Source organism: Balaenoptera acutorostrata, chromosome 16, assembly GCF_949987535.1.
Source record: "Balaenoptera acutorostrata chromosome 16, mBalAcu1.1, whole genome shotgun sequence".
Classification (NCBI taxonomy): domain Eukaryota; kingdom Metazoa; phylum Chordata; class Mammalia; order Artiodactyla; family Balaenopteridae; genus Balaenoptera; species Balaenoptera acutorostrata.
In genome coordinates, this window is record NC_080079.1 from 4,525,892 (window position 1) to 4,552,826 (window position 26,935).

Sequence of the window (26,935 nt, forward strand, 5' to 3'; positions counted from 1 at the left end):
GAAGAAGGGCTTGATTCAAAACTCTGGTACCATGAGAAACAATTCCAGACGCTTGGCTGCTTCAGAGCTTACTTAGGTGGCATCTAAATTCGAATCAGGCTGTCTCACCGAGGTACCCGAGTTCAGTGTGTGTTATAAAAGGTTGTTCTATGAATGGATACCTGAGGTCTATTAGAACAACCATGTCTCTTGCTAAATATCTTTGCGTCTTGCTAAAATGTGCCTGTCTTTGTTCAGATACAGATGGAGTAAGTGGGAAGCTGAAAAGATCATAGTGATCTTAAAGTATAGCTCTGTGGTTACCCTGTGGTGAATGACAACACAGAGTGATAAAGGTGTCAGATGCCACCCAGCTTCTTGGTTGACCTTCCAAGCCATCAGATGATTTCCATGAACAAAAACTAGCAGACACCGGGTTTTGCTCTCTTGCGCAGTTGGTTCCAACACAGGAGGTGCTCAGGGAAGTTGTTGAATCTTACAGAACAGTCAGAGTTCAGAAATTCTGGTCCCAACCTCTGACCGTGGTGTTCCGAAAGAAACCAATTTACCTAAGTTTTTAGCGTGAAAACACTTTCCTAATTTCTTTCCATGAATAAGGTAATATCTTGAATAAAACCTGATCTTTGTTCCTTGCTCCTTGGACATTAGTCAGATGTGGAAGTTTTATCATTGGTTACAAATCTTTAATCTGAATATGTGCCTGTCATTCTGTGCACTTCAGGTATGAAAATGAAAGTCATCAGAATGGAAGCAAGTCACCTGAATTTCCAGGACAAAGATGGGAACAGGTGATGGGGGATATTATGGAACTTTGGGCTCTGATTCTTTTGCATGATGATATGAAATCATTTATATGCACTTTGACACTGATTTCTCACAAGGGAGAACGACTTACCAGTTATAGTAGGAAAATGTCACTAAGGTAGTAAAACAAGTTAAACTTAGGTATATTAAGATAATTTAAACTATCCTTCCTCTTTTATTCAAAATGAGAGTACTAGGTGTTACACTTTGGGCCCAAAGTCTCCTAAAGTATCTCACAATATGATTTCGCAAACCTTTGGCTAGGGCAACGCTGACGCAGAACTCAGATTCTAGAACCACATGATCTGGCGGCTCATTTTTTGTCCCATTGTACTCATCGGTCTTTATTCATCCAAAATAATCACATCAGAGTTGTAGGTACCAATGATGCGTCCCAGTTTTGACAGACAGATGACCCACGACACTGGAGGAGAGTTACTGCCCTGTGTTTATCAGTGGAGAAAACATATTCCAAACGGCCCACCTTATTAAATTGCAGTCTGGGCCCATTCCGGGAGATTTAGTAGGACTTAGAAGGTTCTGGGTTAATACTGAGACGTCTTATCCTTGTTACTTTTTATGAAGCTACTCAAGCTATTCTCTTCTGACCAGGTTGGAATTCCCTGGCTTAAGAGTCTTAGCACAGATCCTCCTGAAATCAGCAGTGGGCTCTGCATATGAAGTTCCCTGCTCCTGCTGTGTGCCCTTGCTTCCCCAGAGGACTAACTTTAATGTCAACCCTGCTCATCAGCTTTGGGGGAAAGCTAGCTTTTGAGGTATCCCACCCACCTACCAACCCAGCTTCTAACTTGTTAGTAGGTATAAGGAATCCAACCACAAAGCTGGACTATGGGTTAGATAAGAGGTCCCAGTGGTCTATGACCTGTTCGTTATCTGGATTGTGATCATGTAAATATTGAAGTTGAATACTTAGAACATGTTATTTGACAGTGATTTTTATGGCTATTGGATATTATAGTACAAAAAATATGGGCTTGTATTTTGCACACATTTTTAAATTTTAATTCATTTTTATTGTTCAGTCATATGATTCCTTTTGTCAACTTCAGATCGGAAGTTAGAAACCGAGCCCTCACATGGGAAGTTTGAGAAGCAGCGTATTCAATACCAAGAAATCGGAAATTGATTAAAGAAAGAAGTTAAAGTATTTGCCTTTGGATATATTTGTGATTTTCCCCCCTAATAATTCAGAGGATATTATTTTTCCTCCTTTGAAACAATATTGGACTTTTATATCTTACATCTGTGTTATTCTGTAGTTGTTCCTCACCCACTAAAAAGCTGCCTGGGAAGGAATGTGAAGGCGGCCCAGCAGGAGGGCTGCATCCCAGCCCGTGCTCTGAGGGTACAGGGCCTCTGGGTGCATTGTTTTCGCTTTTGCCTTAACTTCTGGGCTTTGAGATAAACACTTAGTATCTGCCAGCAATGAGCACACACGCTAAGTGGAGCCCCACTTCACCCACAGGTCCCGTAGCCAACTTTTGATAAAACAGTGTAAAGTCAATAGTTCTGTGCCCTTGGTAGGTTCCCAGGTACTGAGTGTGGATGATGTTTACTTTTAGCTTTGATTCTTCTTTCATAGAAGTTCAAGGAAGTTATAAAAAGTCACTGAGGTTCAATTTAAGCAGTTTTAATCTTCAAGTTTGTTTCCTATTCTATTACTATATTTTTGAAAAATCAACTGAGAAATGCTTGTGTTATGAGTACCAGCCCAATGTCTTGGGCTCGTTTCTCAAAGTCTCTGAAAGTTCTCTAAGAACAGTTGGGTAGAGAAGGTCATCAACAGGAAGAACATTTTAGTAAATATGACTGTCGGTATTTGAAAAGGCATCTAAATTGCTGTTCTTATCTGCCAATTCACAGGAGCCTTCGCGTCGGGTCTCAAGATCTAGCTTCCCTTCCAACCCTGGTTAGTAGCTTTTTTGGTTTTGTCTGGGGTCCTGTAAGATTGGTTCTCTATGTAGCTTTGTGGTAAGGAAGGGACAGACATAGGCAGACACCTGAGTTAACTTTTCTCAAGTGATGTATGGATGCCATATGCTTGTTGAAGGGTCCATGTAGAGACGAAATGTCATGCTCAGTTGTCCCCCCAATTCTGAGCAGATTGATAGCATTGGATGTCTCCTGTTGGTTATAGGAGGTATAGGAGGCTAAAGTGATTTATTTATTTTCATCATGGAACTAGTACCAGAATGCCATTATAATACATTTTGGACATTAAGAAATTTGTAGGCTAAGTGAAAGGCTAGGTTTTTAAGACAATTTGAAATAATTTTAAAATGTGAATATTGCCCATGTGAATCATTGAGAAAATCTCGAATTTCTGCTTCTTATTTCATAACTCATTGTCAAGATGGAAAAGTTCAAGATTCCATTGCCCGTTCAAAATTCACGGAAGAAGCTGCTTCAGGAAGGCCTGTGGTGCACGGGAAGAATGTCACAGGAGCTGGTACTGTCTCAGGTGGCTCAGGAGATCCTGTTGCCGGGAAAACACCTAACAGCGTTCATCCCTCAGAACTTCCCCGAGATAACGGCAGAAATGCAACAGCTCCCACTGCTGGGGATTCTCAAGAAGATTCCAGTGTAACATTGGGGAGCAGTAATGGAGAATTGAAGGCTTTTTCCTCTATAAAGTGTCTTAAGGGTAGTGATCAAAATGAGTCTCCCTTTAGGAAGCTTTATGAGTCAATGAAGGTGGAGTTAGATGTGAAATCAGGAAAAGTCAATGTTCTACAGAATCGCAGAAAATCAGGATCACAGAGTCATTGCACAACAGACAAAGAAAGCACTGGTGGTTTACAGAGTGAGACTCTGGTCTCACTTAAATCCAGACCAAAATCGGGCCAAAGCCCCCAAATTAAGGCAGACCCTGCTTCAGGAGAACAAGGAAGTAGCCAGACTGAGGGAAAGAGGAGTGATGAGGAGCCATTTCAGACCCCCAGGGAGACCAGGAGTCCCAGCATCCTCTGCACAGAGATAGCGATGCTGAAATCCACGACCCCCGTACAAAGTCCCTCACGGGGCCGGCGGAGTGAAGACCTGAGTGTTGTCAGTGGTGGTGCATCCCTGAACCTAGATCAAAGTGAAGGCTCCAGGGCAGATAATAAAACGTTTCCTCCTCGGAAGTTCTTAACGAGAATTCAAACGCCCGTGAAAGTTGAGAGTTTTGGAAATACACCGGAAAAACTTTGCCCCAAAAAGAGGAAGAGGATTCCTACAAATGTTGACGATCTGACAACAGAAACAGAGATTCTGCATCAGACAGTTTCAGCTCCATTGGTCCCTGAAGTTGAAAGGAAGATTCAAAGCGATTTTCTCAACAAGCCTGAGAAGCTGGGCGTGGCAGCTGATCCGGTGTGCCCTGGGTTACCGGGTCTCAGCTCAGCTGATGTCAGCAGCTTCGGCGATTCCACGAGTAAGTTTATTTAACTGTAAATTTATTTCCCCCCCCAACTTTACGCCTACCTTATGTCTAGATATGAATTAGTGGGACCTTCCTTCATTCACGAATGATTAGCTCTGTGAGGCACATAAGGGCACATGTTCATCATCTACTCATAGATTTGCGTGAAGACCCAGATAACCAACCACCCAGAAGACGTGCTGGTTATTAGGGAAGAATTAGCAGGGGGTCTAAGGAGATAAGGTGGTCCAAAAACATATTTGATTCTTCTGTCTACCACAAAACAAAGGAGAATAAGCATAAGCATAATTGCTTTTCACAGGAGTTTAATTCTGAACTATAAGCTCTTTTATCCTATGAGTTTGATCCTCTAGAATAAGTCAGTGGAAATCCCTTGGAAATCTTTTCATGTGGGGTGGCTCTTAGAACACACCTGCCCCATCCCCATGGGTTTACGTGCCAGGTGTTCTTTTACGTGCCTTTCAGACACTCATTTCCCATCCTCTATTCTGGCAGCAGGAGGGCCCACGGGACAGGAGTTTTGTTATCTTCCTTTTGCAAGTGGGGACACCAGTAACCTCATGGCACCCCGTGGGTGGCAGAGATGTGACCCATGGAGCAGGCGTGGTAGCTCCAGGGCCTCCCACGCTCCTCGGGGGCCCCCCGGTGTTCTGATGCTGTGCCCCGCTGTCAGCTCTGCTTCTGCAGGGAGCCCCCCAGGGCAGGGGTGTGCGGCTCTGAAAGCAGACCCACGCACATCAGTCACAGAGTCCCCACAAGTCTTACAAACGGGGCGCCTCACTTAGGCAAGGGTTTATATTGACAAGTGGTTCACAAAGATGGATAGTGGGGCTTGGGACGCATGAATTGCCCATCTGTCAATATCACCAGGAGAAGTTTCCAGCTCGAATTCTACTCACTGGGTAGGTCTGAGTGAGACCCAAGTGTGAGTCTCTTGGAAAAGCTTTCTCAGGCCACTGCTGAAGCCCCATCCCCATCATCCCCCAGCTCCAAAGTGAGCGCCACTGCTCCAGGCCACTCCCTTTATTAAGCTCTGTCCGCACAGGACTTGTCAATGTTTAAAGAAAGTCCTTGTCCTGTCAGGTTGGGACTTGGCATTTAGTGGTTTGTCCTGGATCTTTCCTGAGCTCTTGAAGCAGCATCACCTTCGTCAACATCACAGGAGAGTAAAGGTGTGTGAGGTGCCAGGTTTCAGTGAGTTTACAGTAGGTTTGTCTTTAATGGTAAAAGGAAACAAGTCACACCTATGGTACAGTTCTCCTTTGCCCTCTCTACGTCTGTACCCATTCCTCTAGATAAGATGGATGGGGTGTCCCTGAAGAGGAGGCGGGTCTCCTTTGGTGGTCGCCTGAGACCTGAATTATTCGATGAAAACTTACCTCCTAACACACCTCTCAAAAGAGGAGAGACACCAAAGCAAAGACGGTCTCTGGTCACCCACACGCCAACCGTCCTGAAGAAAATCATCAAGGTGAGTTTACCCACTGGTCCCCCCTTCGGGTCTGATGATAGCGCACATCCTTGGTCCATATTCTTTCCAACCCCTCACACTAGTAGAATGACAATGAACACCTTTTTCTTTCTAATAACAAAGTAAAAACATAAAAGTCTCTGTGAGAGCTCATTCATGCGGGTGTTGGGAAATGAACACCTGGGTTCCTAACCACGGCCCGAGGGTGACTGAGCACAGGTGGGTCCTCAGGACTTTCCTTCTCTGCAGAGGCCTCCTGCTGACCACACTTCCAGGGCCAGGTGGTCATGCTAGGGTTATAGTAAATACATTTGGAAAGAATCTGGAGGCCTCATGACACAGAACCGTAAGGTTCTGGTGTTTTTCCCTTTTAGAATTACAAGGTGAAAAGAAAAATCTTGGATGGCAGCACACCCATGATTTTCATCATCAGCTCCTTACAGTTTTTCATCACCTACCCTAGGCTGTGATCTTAGGTCTCTAGAGAGGGGTTGGCCCACAGCTCGCCTTCATCAGAGGGCCTGGGAAGTCTTTAATTTCCTTTCACACTAACAGGCGTGTGAGGTATGTCTCCTTTCCTTTCCTTTTATATGGGCTCCTGGAAGTGAGTGGCTGTCTTTCCATGCAGATCAAAGGTGGTTAAATTCCCACGGACGGTGTTTCCTTGGACTTAGATAAGAGCCTCACTCATGAGGAAGTTCCTTTCATCTTTCCACCTGAAATACCCCAATTAAGAATTGTTTGGTGCTTTCTCCCCCCCCCCTTTTTTTTTTTAAGTGAGAGAGATAGACTCCCATCTCTACCATATACTTGCCAGACACTGGTTGAAAAGTTTGGTGCTTCCAGATTTAAACAGTTTGGGATTGACAGGTACACACGGCTATATTTAAAATAGATAACCAACAAGGACCTGCTGTGTAGCACAGGGAACTCTGCTCAAAATTCTGTAAACCTAAATGGGAAAGGAATTTGAAAAAGAATAGATATATGTATAACTGAATCACTTTGCTGTACACCTGACACTAACAACATTGTTAATCACCTATACTCCAATATAAAATAAATAGAAAGCCTGGTGGTACTGAATTCTCTTAGTTTTGCTTGTCTTTAAAGCTTTTGATTTCTCTGTCGAATCCGGATGAGATCCTTGCCAAGTAGAGTAATCTTGGTTGTAGTTTCTTCCCTTTCATCACTTTAAATATATCATGCCACTCCCTTCTGGCTTGGAGAGTTTCTGCTAATAAATCAGCTGTTAACCTTAAGGGAGTTCCCTTGTATGTTATTTGTCGTTTTTCCCTTGTTGCTTTCAGTAATTTTTCTTTGTCTTTAATTTTTGCCAATTTGATTACTATGTGTCTCTGCGTGTTTCTCCTTGGGTTTATCCTGTATGGGACTCTCTGTGCTTCCTGGACTTGGGTGGCTATTTCCTTTCCCATGTTAGGGAAGTTTTCGACTATAATCTCTTCAAATATTTTCTCTGGTCCTTTCTCTCTCTCTTCTTCTGGGACCCCTATAGTGCAAATGTTGTTGCGTTTAATGTTGTCCCAGAGGTCTCTTAGGCTGTCTTCATTTGTTTTCATTCTTTTTTCTTTATTCTGTTCCGCAGCACTGAATTCCACCATTCTGTCTTCCAGGTCACTTATCCGTTCTTCTGTCTCAGTTATTCTGCTATTGATTCCTTCTAGTGTATTTTTCATTTCAGTTATTGTATTGTTCATCTCTGTTTGTTTGTTCTTTAATTCTTCTAGGTCTTTGTTAAACATTTCTTGCATCTTCTCGATCTTTGCCTCCATTCTTTTTCCCAGGTCCTGGATCATCTTCACTATCATTATTCTGAATTCCTTTTCTGGAAGGTTGCCTATCTCCACTTCATTTAGTTGTTTTCCTGGGGTTTTATCTTGTTCCTTCACCTGGTACATAGTCCTCTGCCTTTTCATTTTGTCTATCTTTCTGTGAATGTGGTTTTCGTTCCACAGGCTGCAGGATTGTAGTTCTTCTTGCTTCTGCTGTCTGCCCTCTGGTGGATGTGGCTATCTAAGAGGCTTGTGCAAGTTTCCTGATGGGAGGGACTGGTGGTGGGTAGAGCTGACTGTTGCTCTGGTGGGCAGAGCTCAGTAAAACTTTAACCTGCTTGTCTGCTGATGGGTGGGGCTGGGTTCCCTCCCTGTTGGTTGTTTGGCCTGAGGCGACCCAGCACTGGAGCCTACCTGGGCTCTTTGGTGCGGCTAATGGCGGACTCTGGGAGGGCTCACGCCAAGGAGCACTTCCCAGAACTTCTGCTGCCAGTGTCCTTGTCCCCATGGTGAGCCACAGCCACCCCCCGCCTCTGCAGGAGACCCTCCAACACTAGCAGGTAGGTCTGGTTCAGTCTCCTGTGGGGTCACTGCTCCTTCCCCTGGGTCCCGATGTGCACACTACTTTGTGTGTGCCCTCCAAGAGTGGAGTCTCTGTTTCCCCCAGTCCTGTCAAAATCCTGTAATCAAATCCCACTATCCTTCAAAGTCTGATTCTCTAGGAATTCTTCCTCCCATTGCCGGACCCCCAGGTTTGGAAGCCTGACGTGGGGCTCAGAACTTTCACTCCAGTGGGTGGACTTCTGTGGTATAAGTGTTCTCCAGTTTGTGAGTCACCCACCCAGCGGTTATGGGATTTGATTTTATTGTGATTGCGCCCCTCCTACTGTCTCATTATGGCTTCTCCTTTGTCTTTGGATGTGGGGTATCTTTTTTGGTGAGTTCCAGTGTCTTCCTGTCGATGATTGTTCAGCAGTTAGTTGTGATTCCGGTGCTCGCGCAAGAGGGATTGAGCGCACATCCTACTCCGTCATCTTGAACCTACAGAGAAGTTATATTTGTGGTAAGGTTTCTTATGCACATTTAAATCTTGTCAGGAGCAGCTGCAGCCATCAGGGAAAGAAGATTCTTCAGAAGTCTGTCTGGAAGTGACTGCACAGAACGCATTCACGAGATCTCCAGCTCCTAACGCTGCTCCCGCTTCTCCAGATGCACCCGACCGATGCCGTAGGTTATCCAAGGCGTCTTCCATCTCCAGCGACAGCAAATCTCCACATCAGACAGATATTCCCAAGAGAGGAGGGAGAAAAAGTGGCAACCTGCCCTCCAAGAGAGCTTCCCTGGATCGAAGCCAGCATGGCATCTTACAGATGATTTATTCCAAGAGAAGGAGTGGCGCTTCTGAGGCCAATTTAGTTGGTTAGTGTTGTATCAGCAGATAGGTTTCAAGGTTGATTTTTGCGTTACTGCCGGTTTTGAAAAGTCTCAACATCTTTTCCCTGTGACAGTGGCAAAATCGTGGGCAGACGTGGTAAAACTTGGTACCAAGCAGACCCAGACCAAAGCTGTTAAACGTGGCCCTCCAAGACCCCTGAGCAAAAGGCAAAGAAGAACCAATACTCCGAAGGTAAGTGTTCCAATGTGAATTGCTCTTTGACACATAATATGATTAAGGGATACATTAAGTGTGGTTAAAGTGGCCCTCCAAGACCCCTGAGCAAAAGGCAAAGAAGAACCAATACTCCGAAGGTAGGTGTTCCAATGTGAATTGCTCTTTGACACATAATATGATTAAGGGATACATTAAGTGTGGATTGAGGCTTTGACGCTTTGTTGATTTCCTGATTGTTTTCCAGAAGCCGACTGGCATCATTCACAATCAATTTAGCACAGGCCATGCAAACTCTCCCTGTACCATAATAATAGGGAAAGCTCACATCGAGAAAGTGAACGGGCCGGCTCGGCCCTACAGGATGCTGAACAACTTCGTGGTCAACAAACCAATGGACTTTAGTGAAGATCTTTCAGGTAAAAGCATAGCCATGTCTCTTAGGAACCAGAACCCTTTCATCCTCCTGTGTGGGTCCACATGGGTGGGTATCATGTTTGTTTATCTGCTGTGCATGGGACAGGAGGACCAACAATCTAGTCAACTCGGAGGGTCATGATATTCAAGGAAGAGGGTGCTGGATTGGAGAACAAGGCCAGGTCCCTGACGATTTGGGGTCACGTGGCCTGTAGGAAGCAGGTATGGCAGGAAATGCACATCTTTACCTGGGAGAGCAGCACAGGTATACGACGTTGACAGGGGCTTTATGGTGAAGAAAGCAGCCTTGCTCTTATAATTGCCAGGGGTGGAGCAATTGGTTTGAGTGATATTTTGCTTCTTCAAGATTTCCTTTCCTTCCATGTAGCTTAGCTGGTTCGTGAAGCAAAGGCTTCTTTGAGCCATTCATAGTTGAGCCAGTATTGCCATTTTCAGTAAAAGTGTGATGTGAGCTGCTGATACTTGTACCGGATTAGAACCACGGCAGGGCCCTAGGTTTGGGATGTTATGCTACATCGTATGACCAGTAGTTTCCATTCTGAGCACTTCTGGAGGGAGGTGACACTTGAATCCATTAGGTGGAATCTTGTTTTTATTTCCTGGCAGATTTTAAGATGGGAGAATTGTTGTACCACTTATAAAACCCATGCAAGATACCCTCCAATTAGAATCACATTTGGATCAACATATTTAGCTTTTTAAAAGCAAACTATAAAAATGTAGAACAGTGACAGCCAGAGTTCTGATAGCATGCTCCATGAGTGAAAAACAATTTGAGCTTATACCACCCAATACGCAGATATATGTGTATCTGTGTATCCTTGCAAATTATGCACACGTGTGAGTGTACTACTACATATGTTACAAAGCATTGAAGACAAATTCTCAAAAATATTTATAAGATAAATAGAAGTTTAAATAGTACCTGGGATGGTAAATTTTCTCAGCCTTCCTTCAAAACATTTTTCTAGACACTCAGCAAAGGCCACCCCTCGGTGTTAGTACTCTTATGACAAAACATTAATATGTGATGAAATAGTAAATCTTGGATATTTTAAGTAAGGCCTGAACGGTGGCAGAGGAATGAGCTTTTTAAGTGAGTTGCCTGGCTTGGGTGCCTTCAGAACAGGCTTCCCAAACACAATTTGCAGACGGCTGCCAGACTGAGAGAGCATTTTGGTCCATTGATGTCAGAATGAGAAAAGTAAGGAGAACAGGAGGAGAATGAGAGTTTGAGAAACTTAAATCTTCCCTTTAGAGTACTGGATGGGTTTGCTTGTTTGTTTTCTGAGATTATGTTAGTACTACCTTTTGGTGTTAAAATGAAAAGATGGTGATATGATTACTTGACAGTACTAAAAATGGGCAGTCCTATCTCACTTTTTAAAATTTGGACATTTTATTTGTACATAAACTCTAGTACGGCATAACCTAGGACTTACCGAAGGAGCATGAGGGCCCTAGATTTGGGGAAGCATGGAGAGGGAGGGACCCTGAAGGGCAGCCTCTGTCCTCTGGCCAGGGCTCACAGCTGGAGTTTACTCTAGAAGAGGGTGGACACCGACTTCCTTCATTCCATTTTCTTTCCAAAAGGAAGGCCAGAGAAGAGGCCATATATGCGGCTAACTTCCCATTTCCCTCTTCAAAAAATGGGTTCACAGCTGATGCATCAACCTCTCCCATGAGACCCTGTCTCCCAGAAGTTCTAGGGCGTGATCTGTTATTTGCCTTCTGACATTTCCTCTGTTGTACGTGAGGACGGGCGTGCTTGTTTGCAGGTGTGAGCAGTATGTCTGTTAACTGTTTTCCACTATTTTCATGTAACAGGGCTGCCTGAAATGTTCAAGACTCCAGTGAAAGAGAAACCACAAAGGGTGAGCCTGTGTCCCTCCACTTTTTCAAAGTCAGAGGATTTGCTTGGAAAAGAGCTTCCAGTACCTCATTCAGGAGAAAAACCTCTGCTGTGCGCTTCAGAAAATTCTGGTTGGTTTCCTTTTCTTCCCCTGGCACTTTGATCTTTTCAGTGGAAACTGTAGATGGTCTTCTTTTTTCACAACAGCTACTGTATTATTTATTTCTCTACGACAGATATTCCTGATAAAGTACCACGTCCAGCTTCCCTGTCCCATTGTTTTTAGGGGAGGTTTCTGTCAGCAGCTGAACCAGCACTGGCTTTCAGAGACTTGCGTGAAAAGGCATGCCTGTTTACTAACTGTAAACTACGTGTGTACACGTGGCCTTCTTCACTTAGCATAAGTAAAGAGGCTGACAAGCAGGAAAGTGTAATGATCTCTCATCATACCTATATGTAAATTACTCAAATGTGAAAGTGCTGTCAGTTACCAAAGAGAAAGGCAGCAGGTGTGCACCGCGCAGGTACTCCTATTAATCTCTGGTTGGGCACCTGCCGCAGGATGAGAGTGAGATATGAGTGTGTTTCTCTCTCGTTTACACTGGTCACCGAGTTTCTGTCATAGAGGGGACAGCGTGCTACACTCAAGATGCTTCCTGTCGCTAAAGAATTGATGTTTCCTGTGTAACATGGACCCTTAGCGTACTAAGTATAATCCATATTATTGTATTGGTGGTCCAGCAGATGAAACAGCTGTTTCTCACGTTTGATGAAAAAAATGTTTGTGTTCAGCTCACCTAGACCTGGCTGGCAGCCTTCAGGTGACCCTTGTTAAGGAATGTTTTTCTTTTATCTGATCCTCATAGACCCTTACCATTGCCTGTGCATGACCCCACTCTGTGTCACCTAAAAACATTGTTCTTAATTGTGTGTGGTTCATGTCAGACAGATTTATGGCCACATAAGCAGCCTCATATCCTGAGGTGGATGGGAGGCTGGGTTATTGGTCCTTAAATAATACCTCATGAGGCTAAAACACCACATTGGCACATACAGTGCACAGAATATACTCATCATGTATGTGTTAATTTCTTATAGGACAGAATGTGTTCCCCGGGACTCAAGATGCACCAAAAGAGCTGTCTGATCAAAGTTCTGCAAGCCCTGCCTTAAGACGCCAGTGTATTAAAATAAATGAAAGTATTATGAAAACTCCGAGGAACGTGTATAAAACAACAGGTGCTGAGATGAAAACTCCAGCGTCTGTGGCAATGACACCAAAGACAACATCTAGTGCAAACAAGTTTAGAAGGTCCATGGAGCTCAGAAGCTCACAGACACCAGGTGTAGAGTGTAAAAACAAAGGCACAAAACCTGACACTCTTGAGAATGCCTTGGGAAGATGTCTGAGGAAAACACCACAACCAGAGCAGAAGCTGGAGGGAGACGTGAAGGAAAGTGAAACATGTACAAAAAACATGGAATCAAAAGAAAATTCCAAAACGATGATAGCTGTGAGGAGATCAAGAAGAGCTTCAGAGCTGAAGTGTGAACTAGCAGCAGGCCTGACCGCCCTCGAGAGCTTGCAGGAGCCAGAGCCTGAGGAAGACCAGCTGGACATCCCAAGTCTCCTACAGACCCCAGCTCATGCCAAGGAAGCAGTGGATGCAGAGAACAAAGCCACAAATATGCGCTGTAAATCTCCCAGATCAGGAACAGTCGGCACGCCCACCAGGACAAACACACAGCTCAAGACACCTTCCTGGAAAGTGGATGTAGAAGATGCCTCAGCCCTCGGGAAGCTCACACAGACACCAGGGAAAACCATGCCCATGCACAGAGAACCAGGTGATGAAAAAAGCATCAAATTGTTTAAGGAAACTCCGAAGCAGAAACTGGACCCTGCGGGAAATGTAGCTGGAAGTGAGAGGCGGCCAAGGACACCCAAGGGAAAGGCTCCACCTCTGGAAGACCTGGCTGGCTTCAAAGAGCTCTTCCAAACCCCACATCATGCCAAGGAACCCATGATTGATGACAAAACCCCCAAAATGCTCTGCCAATCTCCACAGCTAGAACCAGTCAACACACCAAATAGAAAGGGACATCTGAAGACACCTTCCCAGAAAGTGGATGTGCAGGAAGATGTCTCAGCTCTCAGGAAGCCTCAACAAACACCAGGGGGAACCACACACTCACAGAGAGAACCAGAGGGTGGTGACAGAGGCATTGCAGTGTCTCAGGAAGCTCCAGGAGAGAAACTGGACCCTGCAGAAAATGTAACTGGAAGCAAGAGGCGGCCAAGAACACCCAAGAAAAAGGCCCCACCCCTGGAAGACCTGGCTGGCTTCAAAGAGCTCTTCCAAACCCCAGATCATGCAAAGCAACCGATGACTGATGACAAACCTACCACAATACCCTATAAATCTCCACCAGCAGAAGCAGTCAACATGCCAACAAGTAGCAAGAGATGGCTCAAGACACCTTCCCAGAAAGTGGATGTGCAGGAAGATGTCTCGGCTCTCAGGAAGCCCACCCAGACACCAGGGGAGACCAGACAGTCAGACAAAGAACCAGAGGGTGGTGACAGAGGCATTGCAGTGTCTCAGGAAACTCCAGGAGAAAAGCTGGGCCCTGCAGAAAATGTAACTGGAAGCAAGAGGCGGCCAAGAACACCCAAGGAAAAGGCCCCATCGCTGGAAGACCTGGTTGGCTTCAAAGAGCTCTTCCAAACACCAAATCACACAGTGGAACCAATGACTGCTGACAGAATCTTCAAAATGCTCTGCCAGTCTCCACAGCTAGAACCAGTCAACACACCAAGTAGAAAGGGACGTCTCAAGACACCTTCCCAGAAAGTGGCTGTGCAGGAAGACCTCTCAGCTCTCAGGAAGCCCACACACTCACACAGAGAACCAGAGGGTGGTGACAGAGGCATTGCAGTGTCTCAGGAAGCTCCAGGAGAGAAACTGGACCCTGCAGAAAATGTAACTAGAAGCACGAGGCAGCCAAGAACACCCAGGAAAACGGCCCCACTGCTGGAAGACCTGGTTGGCTTCAAAGAGCTCTTCCAAACCCCAGATCATGCAGAGGAACAAATGACTGAGGACAGAACCCCCAAAGTGCTCTGCCGATCTCTGCCACCAGAACCAGTTGTTACATCAACCAGCATGACCACATGTCTCAAGACACCTTCCCAGAAAGTGGCTGTGCAGGGAGACCTCTCGGCTCTCAGGAAGCCCACACACTCACACAGAGAACCAGAGGGTGGTGACAGAGGCATTGCGGTGTCTCAGGGAACTCCAGAAGAAAAGCTGGACCCTGCAGAAAATGTAACTGGAAGCAAGAGGTGGCCAAGGATACCCAAGGAAAAGGCCCCACCGCTGGAAGACCTGGTTGGCTTCAAAGAGCTCTTCCAAACCCCAGATCATGCAGAGGAACAAATGACTAATGAGAAAACCACCACAATACCCTATAAATCTCCAGTAGTAGAACCAGTCACCAGGCAAACAGGTAGAAAGAGACGGCTCAGATCACTGCCAGGGAAAGTGGATGTAGAAGAGCCCTCAGCACTCAGGAAACCCACACAGACACCAGGGGGAGCCAGGCACTCAGACAGAGAACCAGCGGATGGTGATAAAAGCATCAAATTATCTAAGGAAACTCCAAAGCAGAAACTGGACTCAGCAGAAAATGTAAATGGAAGCAAGAGGCCGCCAAGAACACCCAAGGAAAAGGTCCAATCTCTAGAAGACCTGGCAGGTTTCAAAGAGCTCTTCCAAACCCCAGATCATGCCAAGGAACCAAGGGCTGTTGTCAAAACTCCCAAAATGCTCTGCATGTCCTCCCAACCACAGCTAATTGTCACACCAACCAACATGAAGAGATGGCTCAAGACACCTCTGGGGAAAGCGGATACAGAGAAAGAGCTCTCAGCATGCAGAACGACACAGTCACCAGGGGAAACTAGACACTCAGAGGGAGAACCAGTAGATGATGATAAAAGCATCATATTGTTTCAGGAAACTCCAAATCAGAAACTGGACTCATCAGAAAATGTAAATGGAAGTAAGAGGTGGCCAAGAACACCCAAGGAAAAGGCCCCACCGCTGGAAGACCTGGCTGGCTTCAAAGAGCTCTTCCAAACCCCAGATCATGCAAAGGAACCAATGACTGATGACAAACCCACCAACATACCTTGTCAATCTCCACAACCAGAACCAGTGAACACACCAAGTAGAAAGGGGCGTCTCAAGACACCTTCCCAGAAAGTGGATATACAGGAAGATGTCTCGGCTCTCAGGAAGCCTCAACAAACACCAGGGGAAACCACACACTCACAGAGAGAACCAGAGGGTGGTGACAGAGGCATTGCAGTGTCTCAGGAAACTCCAGGAGAGAAACTGGACCCTGCAGAAAATGTAACTGAAAGCAAGAGGTGGCTAGGGACACCCAAGGAAAAGGCCCCACCCCTGGAAGACCTGGCTGGCTTCAAAGAGCTCTTTCAAACCCCACATCAAGCCAAGGAACCAATGACTGAGGACAGAACCCCCCAAATGCTCTGCCAATCTCCACCACCAGAACCAGCTGTTACATCAACCAGCATGACCAGACATCTCAAGACACCTTCCCAGAAAGTGGCTGTGCAGGAAGACCTCTCAGCACTCAAGAAGCCCACACAAACATCAGGAGAAGCCACACACTCACACAGAGAACCAGAGGGTGGTGACAGAGGCATTGCAGTGTCTCAGGAAACTCCAGAAGAAAAGCTGGACCCTGCAGAAAATGTAACTGGAAGCAGGAGGTGGCTAAAGACACCCAAGGAAAAAGCCCCACCGCTGGAAGACCTGGCTGGCTTCAAAGAGCTCTTCCAAACCCCAGATCATGCAAAGGAACCAATGACTGATGAGAAAACCACCACAATACCCTATAAATCTCCAGCAGTAGAGCCAGTCACCAGGCGAACAGGTAGAAAGAGACGGCTCAAGTCACCACCAGGGAAAGTGGATGTAGAAGAGCCCTCAGCGCTCAGGAAGCCCACACAGACACCAGGGGAAACCATGCACACACACACAAAACCTGTAGGTGATGAAAATGACATCAAAGTGTTTAAGGAGACTTTAAGGCAGAAACTGGTCTCAGCAGAAAATGTAATTGGTGTCAAGAGTTGGCTAAGAAAATTTAAGGAAAAGGCTCAACCCCTGGAAGACTCGTGCAGTTTCAAGGAGCTCTTCCAAAAGCCAGATAAGGCCAAGGAACCAATGAGTGATGTTAAAATCGCTCCACTGTCCTGCCAATCTCCACCAGCCAAACCAGTCCCCAGGCGAACAAGTAGAAAGAGACGGCTCAAGTCACCACCAGGGAAAGTGGATGTAGAAGAGCCCTCAGTGCCCAGGAAGCCCACACAGACACCAGGGGATATGCAGAGAGAGCCTGTATGTGATGAAAAAGACAGCAAAGCGTTTAAGGAAAATTCAAGGCAGAAATTGGTCTTGGCAGAAAATGTAACTGGCGTCAAGAGTCGGCTAAGAACATTGAAGGAAAAGGCTCAACCTATGGAAGACTCGGGCAGTTTCAACGAGCTCTTCCAAAAGCCAAGTCAGGCCAAGGAACCAGTGAGTGATGTTAATATAGCTCCAGTGCCCTGCCAATCTCCACCAGCCGGACCAGTCACCAGGCCAGCAAGTAGAAAGAGGCAACTCAAGTCACTGCCAGAGAAAGTGGATGTAGAAGAGCCGTCAGCACCCAGGAAGCCCACACAGACACCAGGGGATATGCAGAGAGAGCCTGTATGTGATGAAAAAGACAGCAAAGTGGTGAAGGAAACTTCAAGGCAGAAACTCAACCCTGCAGAAAATGTAACGGGCATCAGGAGTCGGCTAAGAATATTTAAGGAAAAGACCCAACCCGTGGAAGACTCATGCAGTTTCAAAGAGCTCTTCCAAAAGCCAGATCAGGCCAAAGAACCAGTGAGTGATGTTAAAATCACTGCAGTGCCCTGCCAGTCTCCACCAGCCGCACTAGTCACCAGGCCAGCAAGTAGAAAGAGGCAGCTCAAGTCACCACCGGGAAAAGTGGACCTAGAAGAGCTCTCAGTACTCAGAGAGCCCATCCAAACAGCAGGGGAAACCACGCACAGAGAACCAGTAGGTGATGAGAACAATATCAAAGTGTTTAAGGAAACTTCAAGGCAGAACCTGGACTCAGCAGAAAATGTAATTTGTGTCAAGAGTCGGCTAAGAACATTTAAGGAAAAGGCCCAACCCCTGGAAGATCCAGCCAGTTTCAAAGAGCTCTTCCAAAAGCCAGATCAGGTCAAGGAACTGGGAAACGATGCTTCTGGAGTTAAGAGAGCCGCAAAGCAAGCAGCAGACAGAAGAAGACCTGTAGAAATATCCCGAAGAGTCCTCAGGGCCCCTAAAGTAAGGTTCACGGGAGACCCTGTGGGCAGCAGAGACCCTGTAAAATCACCAGGTGAAAGCTGCATCTCCCCGTCCCCCAAGAGGAAACTGGGAGAAGATGCAAGGGTTGTGGGCAGGAAGAGACTATGCCCCACGATGGCTGCACAGGACCCTGAGGAAGAGAAGCCCCTCCAGAAGAAGCAGAGGACAGCCCCCAGGGAGAGACGGGAGCCCCCCAAACCCTCGGGGGTGAAGAAGAGAAGCCTGAGGATTTTGGCACAAAGGACTAAACCTGTGGGAAGCCTGCCCAACAATGATGTGAAAACTAAAGCTACGGATCCACAAGGAGAAGACGCGCACGCTCCAAATAAGGTGATGCAATCGTGTGATGTAATCATACCATGTCATCTTGGGTGGATGCTCTCCATTCTGGTATAACGTTTGCTATAAACTGTACATAACCCGAATATATATGTGGGTACCCTTTCCCCGCGGGGTCCGCATTCAACACAGTGAGTAACTGCAGACCTTCGTAAAGCATCCTTTGGGGATTTCTAGAGAGAATAGGCTAATTTGGGAAAATAACTGGTCAAAATTATTATTACACATTTTGCCAAGAACTTCTCAGGAAGTGACTGAGTTGTGTTCATCTTCAGAGGTGTGGAACTTTGTGCCGAGAAAAAGTGGGCAATTCAGTCCTGCCTTGTTCCAGACACCGAGACCTGGAGTGCTGGGTAGAAGTAGTATCTGCGTCAGTATTTAAACAATTAGAACAATTTACACGGGGCGTGTGTCTTGGGAAGACCATAACTGTCAGGGCTGTCAGATAGAGAAGCTTGTAAATTCGATTCCAGAAATTGAGATTTTCCTGTCCTGCTCTATCAATGATTGTTAAAGGATTAGGAATTCATTTACTACCTGAATAATGGGGCATTCTCCTGGAATACCCTTTTAACGCTTGTTATAATCAGACTGACGTATATGACATTCAGACATTGTGACTGGAATTTATACTGAATTCCTTACTTATGGTTTATCAGTAGAAATGGTGATTTCTCCATTGGAACAAAGTGACAGGCACTCCCTTGACTCGATTAGATTACTGGCATCTTAGAAAATGAACCAATGGGAAATTTTCCAATTAATTCCCCTTTGAGTTCACTTTCAAATGATTTTCTCCATGTTGAGTTTTAAGATTTGTATTCCTCATTCTTGACGTTTTGTGGATGTCTTTTGAATTTTTTTAGGGAATGTCCCTGCGTACCAGGCGCCCCACTAAAACCAATATAGAGGAGCAAAGACCTGGGGTTCTTATATCAGCAGGAAAGATGAAAATAAAGAGGAGTGAGAAGAAGTCCACGAAGACCTCCCAAGAGATGAAGCTACAAAGCCCAGAAGATGGAGCCGAGACTCCTACCTCTGGGGGCAAAGTTCAAGAGAGAAGGAGGCACTTGAGATCTGGGAAGCAGAATCAGAAGCCTTTGCCTGATGCAACAGAGGAGACAGCAAGGCAGGAAAGGGTGGAAATCCCCGTGAAGAAGCAGGAAGAGAAAGAAGCAACGGAATATTCAGACTTCAAGGGTTTGAGATCCAGAAAGATTACTCTCCGCCCTCGAGGAAACCCTTCGGAGGGTGAATCCGAGCAGAGAGTAACCCGGGGTGCCTGGAGACGTGCCAACAGCCTTCAAAAGGCAAGTAATTTCCTGTTTCTCTTTTTTTACGTGCATAGAACGTTTCAATATAATTTTTGCCCCATGTTAATAGAGCAGACACAACACATGATATGTAATAACATGCCGCCAGCTCCCGGTTAGACTAATGTAAGAGGCATGAATCTAAACCACATTTTGTGGCTCTATATTCAGGTGTATCTGGGTTAGGGATTCCACTTTGAATAGTAAATTCACATTATAAAGTCATCATTCAGGGAAAAAAAGGGTTGGGACTTCCCTGGCGGTCCAGTGGTTAAGACTCCGAGCTTCCACTGCAGGGGGCTCAGGTTCAATCGCTGGTCAGGGAACTAAGATCCTGCTTGCCGTGGCCAAAAATTTTTTAAAAAGGAAGAAAAAGGGATTTATCCAGTTAGTATTTTCTGATTGCTCATTGCATACCCTGTATTAAGATTCCAGGCAGCTGTCTTCAGTCTCTGGTTAGAGATTGAATGAAACTTCCAGAGGGGTAACGCCTGATTTCGAAGGCGTCCCTTTGGCAAGCTGGGATGAAGAACAGGTGGAGGTGTGTTTAGGTGGGTAGTACTGTTAAGAGTTCCCACCCGGGAGGCAGTCTGGTGTCCTTTGTCCCGTCCCACATGCGCTCTCCACTCACACTCACGTAGCATTGAGGGACGGTCCCCTTCAAACACATCAGTTGTTTAGAAGACCCAAAAGGTTTTGGCCTGAGAAAAATACCAGGCCGAAATCTTTTGGGTCTTCTGGTTTTTAATTTATTTCACATCTGGTCAAGTTGAGATTTTTAAGAACCTCATTTTTTATTTGTAATAAAAGTTTACAGCTTGATTTTTTTCAAAACAGTCAACCAACTGCAAGCACCTGTTAATAAAGGTCTTAAATTATTGTCTTTGCGTATAAAAGAAAAAAAAGATTTCAGCCTGGTTATACATTTGAATTCACTTTTCCTGAATGATATTTATGAAAATTAGTGAAAATGTATGTATTTGTGTGGAAATTTTCTTTCTCTTTTTATGATGTATTAACTTAAAAATAGCTTACAAACCTTTCTATCAAAGGACACAATATTTAACTTTAAAAAATTAAATAGTAAAAACAGTTTAAGGCAACTTTTATGGGCTCTATCTTAAAGTTTATTTCCAACCTCAAGATTAATTTTCTAGGACTAAAGGCCTGTATCACACCTACAAAGGATCGGGGTTTTTGCAGAGTCGGTTACAAAAATTGTTCTTTTAAATTACTTAAGAGTTACATTTTTGTTCCCAAACAGGAAAATGACAATGTGGGTGTCAAGAAAATAAGAACCAGAAGTCATCGAGACAGTGAAGATAAATAGCCAAGAAGTTTAAAAGGGAAAAACATGTAATGAATTTAGTTTAGCGATAAGTTGTAGTACAATATTTGCCGTAAATTTTAAAATGAATTCTGTAAATAATGCTGTCTGGAGGGGAGGGCAGGTTTAAGGGAAGAAAGCTTGGAATTTTCTGACTCTGAATAGTTTATTCAAAACCCCCATATGGAGGTTATGAAGGAGACCGCTGGGTCTCCTAAACTGATAAAAATTTAAAACTTGGGTGGGTGGGGGGCAGGGGCGGGGGAGGGTTTGCCAAGGTGTGGGCTTCAACTTGGCGAGATGAAGCCCTGGAGTTTGTGATTTCCACGGTCAACCCCCATTGGCCGTGGGCTCAGGCACTTGCCACGCTGTGTTGTAAATGCTTGTGTGTGTGTCTGTGTCCTTCTGTGTCCTCCATCCGAATGTGAAAGGCGGGGCTTCTATCCTGCATCCCCAACACCAGGCAGGCACTCTGGAAACATGAATGAGTGGGTACAGGAAGAGAAAAATGAAAGTTACAAGATATACCTTTACACTGGGGAGACCTCGGGTCCAGGCACTAGGGCTGTGGGTCATCTGTACAGGACTGTCCTCTCCTTGGTGTCCTGACCACTTAAGGGAATAAATGTGTGATTTGGAGGACAGTTTGTGATGCCATTTTCAGGGTAACGATGAGACTCTGAGGAATGACGGGTAGCTTGCCTTTTTCACGTTAAGTATCTTTGTCTAAACTGGGACTGCTTTCATCTGAGAAGGGATCCCCCCTCACTCAATCTTAGGGCCATCGGCCAGGGTGCCCCTCGATTCCAAACTGTAGCACCCCTCTGAGCTTTCATGTCATTTACACGTTCTGAGCTTTCTGCAAATCTGCTCTCACCTGTGTTTCCTCTGACCACGCCTGTTGGCCTGACTTAGTCCCCAGCAGGTCACCTTGGACAGGGAGCAACACAAACCCAAACGTTTCCCCCAAAAGAACGGCCGTTTCTGACAGCCGCAGAGCGTGAGGCTCTTTCCCCACCATTTCTGAATCACTTACACGTGAGCCCATGGCTCCTACATCTCGTTTTAAGCCTGGACTTTGTCTTTCTTCAGTTTCAGAGCCGTCCATCACACTGCTGTTCTGCTTTGTCCTGCTTTGTCCTCCTTTGTGTTCCCTAAATCAGAAATGAGCACACCTTCCCTCCAGTCACCTGTATGGAGTCCTCCCCATTCACTTACCTTGCCAGGTGGAGGTATGGATGGAAGATAAGAAAAGGTCGCTGTCCCCTAGAGTGTGAACTGTAACATCGGTGCCCCTGCCTGTCTACTCTTGTAATCCCCGTGTCTGGCATGGAGCCAGGTCCACATAATAATAAATGTTTGCTGAACGAATACATGAATCCAGGCGTGTCTGCTGAGTCAGTGGTATTTGCTTTTGCTATTTTGGCTGCTGTAATACAGTTTTAGACAGTGTTGTCTGAAATCTCAAGGGAGGGTGAGTGACAGATGGCAGCAGGAGGGTTGAGGATGAAGCAGGGAGGGGACATTCAAAGAGCTGGGCCGGAAAGGGGTGGAATTCTGGCAAGCAGAAGGGAGAGTATTTTAGGAAGCGCAACCCTCGTTAGAAAAGGCGCTCTATTTGAAGGTGTGAGTCATCCATGTGTCATTTAGGTAGGCAAGATTCAAGAAATTGTAAAATAGGAATTTTCCATGATGAAATTGTTCTGCCAACACTTCACATTTAGTAATAATTATGAACCTTACGTATAGAAAAATTTCAATTAGCTGTATGCCTGGGGAATGGGATAAAAATTAATTAAAAATCTCTTAGGGTTCAATTCTAACCAAAAATCTCACTGAAATATATGAGCATATTTTCTCGCCTTTGTAAGTACAGCATATCAAGAGCATAAGAGTGGTTTTATTTTACAGGGTTGTAGGTGCTGGATTAGAAAAGGTCATTCAAACAAGTGTCTACAAAAGCACACGTCCACAGGACACATCCTTTATTTAGCATTCTTGAGGGTGAAGGGTCAGAAATATTAACCACCATTATTTAGCCAGGCTAATTGTGTGTTTCAGAATGGGGTGCAAGAAATAAATACCTACTCGCTGTGTGGTTTGGTACCTTCTCTGAGCCTCAGATTCCAAGTGAGTAACATCCCTCTGATGGAAAGTTCTCAGTAAATGGAAGGTATTCTTTTTTTTTTTTTTAACATCTTTATTGGAGTATAAATTGCTTTACAATGTTGTGTTAGTTTCTTCCGTATAACAAAAAATATGGAACGCTTCACGAATTTGCGTGTCACCCTTGCGCAGGAGCCATGCTAATCTTCTCTGTATTGTTCCAGTTTTAGTATATGTGCTGCCGAGGCGAGCACGATGGAAGCTATTTTTACTTTTTCATCTCCAAGCTTTTCCGTGATATGGCTGCCACAATCTCTCCTTGACTTTTTTGCTCTAATTCTGTACCAGCCAACTCTTGTCTTAGTTAAACCCCTCCACCCCCCTCACACATACATAGACCTACACACATATACACGTGCATATACATAAATATATACATGGATCCACACCCATTCCTACACACATATACACGTGCATATACATAAACATATACATGGGTCCACACCCCTTCCTACACACATATACACGTGCATATAAACATATACATGGGTCCACACCCATTCCTACACACATACACATGCATATACATAAACACACATGGGTCCACACCCATTCCTACACACATATACACATGGATACACATTCATGCATTTATACACACACACACATACTCATACATGCAGATGAACACATACACACACACACACCCTGCTCTTTTCTCTGCCTGGGACTTTCCCCACCTCCTGCTTCACAAGATGATCCCCGTCAGCCCCGAGCTCAGCTCCAGTGAGACTCCCTCAGAGAAGCCTCGTTCACCCCCATCCCCATTTCCCAGGCTGGGTTAGTCCCCCGTTTTGTATCCTGGGGTCTTGCTGTGCATCCTCGTGGGACGTAGTGCAGTGAAAACTAGACGCCCCCCTCTAGGACAAAGCTTTGTCCATCCAGGAGGGCAGACCATGGATGGACAAGTCTCTATACCCTGGTGACCACTGCAGGAGGTGTCTGGGATGAAATGATCTTAAAACCCACGGCATTTTTTATTAAAGGGAGGGAAGGGAAAGAAAACCAAACCAAAGCAAGACAGTGAGTGGCAGACGGGGTGGGGTCGGCGTGGGCTCTTTGGCCTCCTGTCTGCATTTCCCCAGCTCTGACGTGGCCAGACAGTTGCTTCCCCTCCTGGCCAGCAGGCCCACTTTGGTCCTGCAGGAACAGCCCTTGTATTCGGGGAAGGGGACTCCCCACAACCCTGGCTCTGTCCTATTCGTCTGGACAGAAGTGGGGAGTCCAGGGACAGGGATTTGGTCAGGGCCGCAGAGTCAGCAAACAAAGATGCGTGTTGCCCCGAGGTTGGCTGTCCTAACGTGAGTAGATCCTGGGAGTGAACTTGCGGGCAAGTCAGGGGGTGGGAGCCCGTGGTGGGTCGGTTTGTTCCCAGGAAGAAGTCTGTCAGGGGCAGAGAAAGGCTTTTAGGTGTCCGGGCGTCAAGTTCATTACTACCTGGAGGGGCTGAGGCAGGAAGGAAGGGCCATCCTGAGTCTGAAACACAGTCAAGACCGAGGAATTCAGGCCTCAGCAGACGGGCACGCTGGGCGGAAGTGTCCGGGTTGTCCTGGAAAGTACATTGGAAACGTCCACTCCATAAAGTCAAGTCCAGCTACTGAACTAAAAACGATGTAAGACACTGCGGCTGGGATCTGCCCATCTGCTGGGCTTCCTAGACAATTCCTCTAGAAGAGCTGGTGGGACCATCTTCCCAGACACAGATGCGATGCTGCAGCCACAGCCCGAGGGACCCTGATTGCGGTGCCGTGCAGACCCCCAGGGCTCGGGCCGTCGCCCGGACATGGCTGCAGTCTCCCCTCTCCTGGTACAGAGCGCCGTGCTGACACGTGGATGTCATCAACATTGCTCTTCACAGAGGGACAGAAAGTGCCCAGAACTTGTTCACGCGAAGCCCCGCCTGGCGTCTACACGGTGATCCCACAGGCATGAATGTTTGGTTTGATGCGTTTATTGGGTGCCGCCATGCAAGGGCCACAGAGGGCCCTGCTGCCAGGCGGAATCACCCACCCACCCAGCAACCCTGTCGACGGGCTGGTAAGTCCCAAAGCTTCCTGGACAAGGGACGTTAGATAGCCATCAACGACAGTCTTTTATAAAGCAGTGAAGGGAAATATTTATAACATGAATAACAAAGGGTTAGTCTCCACATTTTATGTCCATCAGAGTAGCTTTATGCCAGGAATGCCAAGCAGCCTTTAGACAGGATGAGAAAGCTGTGTATATGCTGACATGGCCCGATCCTAAGGCGGGACAAAGGGGCAATGTACACAACTGCCCGCAGGTAGTGCATTTTGTCATTTCTAAGATACAAGGTTTTTACATATTAACCTCTTGAACGTCAGGATGTATCTCAAAACTGACAGTGTTTTGCAAGAAATAATTGGCAGTGTGTTTGCTTTCTCAGCAAAACAAAGTGGGTTTGGCAATTTTGTCATCCTGGATTTGATGATATACTGGGAGTTCGGCTCTGTTGTTTTTATAAACAAACAAGCAAGAGTCCGTGTGTTTATGTAACTGTACAGGTTTAAATCTGCAGATAGCTGTCTGGAAGGATGTACCCCAAAGTTACCAATGGACTGAGGTGGCGGAGTCAAGTGAAAGGCCAAGTTCGTACACACTCTTTCTGTTTGGTTTGAACTTGTACAACAGACGCATCTCCCTGTGTCGCCAGGGTGGCACCGTCCTTTGAGACCAGGGGCTAGCACCGCTGGAGAAAACCTCCAACTTGGGCCGGGGGTAGTGGCGGGGCAGGGCTCCAGGGTCCCGTCCTTCGGGAGGGCGATTCGGGGAGGCCCTCGGGCATCACTGCAGAGTCGAGTCCCCAGGGGGTGCTGGGGGGGGTGTCTTTGTGCTGCCCCTCCCACCCTGTTCCCTCACTCGCACGTGCCGGGGTCTCCTCCCCATTAGCCACCTGCACCCACGTGCTTGATTCAGGGCTTCTTTCGGGGACATCCAACAACAGAAACCTTGGCTGTAAGGGTCAGAGCGGGGGCAGGGTGTTGGTCTGCTAAGGCCGTCCTAACAAAGTGCCACAAACCAGATGGTTCAAACAACCAAGTCTTATTGTCTCCAGTCCTGCAGGCATGAAGGCCAAGTCAAGGTTGCTTCCTTCTGAGGCTGTGAAAGAGAACCCACTCCCTGGTCTCCGGCAGCCTCTGGGCTACCCAGTCTGCAGAAGCATCACTCCAACACCTGCCTTCTTTTCACACGTTCTTCTCCCTGTGCACGTGTCTCTGGGTCCAAGTTCCCTCTTCTCATAAAGGCACCCTCATACTGGAGTAGAATGGACCCACCCTAACGGCCCACCCGACTCCTAGGCCCTCATCCTAATTAATCACATCTGTAACAAATATAACAAGGCTTATAAAATTTACTAAATAAATACAACCAATAATAAAAAGCATATGTTTAGATTTCCACATTAGGCCCAGAATATCTAAAAGAGGAAGCTGGGGTGTGAGCTGGGGAAGGGCGGTGAAGCTGAAAAAGAGAGCTGGGATCACCAGAGACACAAGGTGTGTAAAGGGAGGCCTAATAGGTGTTTAGGTTTTAGGAGGAGAAGTGACATTAGAAGGGCTTCCTGACCCCACCTGGCTGTGGACTTTGAGCATGTGGTCACCTTCCTCGAAGATTTTGAGAAACCACTGCTCAGAGCTCGGAGCCCTGTTTGGACTCGAGGAGGGACGTGGGCCCTCTGCAGGGCCACTTGTGACTCGTGCGCCACACACCACTCAGGACTTCTGAAGACCAGCCCACTGGCCATCATGCCCACTCACGCCCGGGGGGCTGTTTCTATACCATGTCTGAGCTAAATTTTACAAGTCCTAAAATTGTCTGCATCAATCAATGCTTCCCTCCTAACGAATGTCTTGTCTAAAAGGATTTAAGGCAGAGGAACGAGATAAGGAGATTTCAATGAAGAAAGAGACGCAGGC

General features: G+C 46.2%; 1 protein-coding gene and 1 non-coding gene across 3 annotated transcripts in view; one reads left to right on the plus strand and one right to left on the minus strand.

Moving 5' to 3' along the window:
* MKI67 (marker of proliferation Ki-67) overlaps positions 1-22,210 on the plus strand; it is a 28,894-nt gene extending 6,684 nt beyond the window's left edge. Inside the window, exons 5-15 of one of the 2 annotated variants that reach the window (XM_057530410.1) lie at positions 722-788; positions 2,689-2,734; positions 3,179-4,240; positions 5,545-5,720; positions 8,611-8,932; positions 9,022-9,140; positions 9,370-9,541; positions 11,388-11,543; positions 12,511-18,182; positions 19,058-19,501; positions 20,769-22,210. In XM_057530410.1, the coding sequence (XP_057386393.1) occupies positions 722-788; positions 2,689-2,734; positions 3,179-4,240; positions 5,545-5,720; positions 8,611-8,932; positions 9,022-9,140; positions 9,370-9,541; positions 11,388-11,543; positions 12,511-18,182; positions 19,058-19,501; positions 20,769-20,834 (8,302 nt within the window). In that variant the 3' untranslated portion in view covers positions 20,835-22,210. The remainder of the gene's footprint in view (positions 1-721; positions 789-2,688; positions 2,735-3,178; positions 4,241-5,544; positions 5,721-8,610; positions 8,933-9,021; positions 9,141-9,369; positions 9,542-11,387; positions 11,544-12,510; positions 18,183-19,057; positions 19,502-20,768) is intronic. The other variant, XM_057530411.1, reaches the window with a different exon arrangement.
* An 874-nt stretch (positions 22,211-23,084) lies between these two features.
* LOC114236615 (U6 spliceosomal RNA) lies at positions 23,085-23,191 on the minus strand. The gene has a single exon (XR_003622528.2). It is a non-coding gene; the product is annotated as a U6 spliceosomal RNA (small nuclear RNA).
* Positions 23,192-26,935: the final 3,744 nt, after the last annotated feature.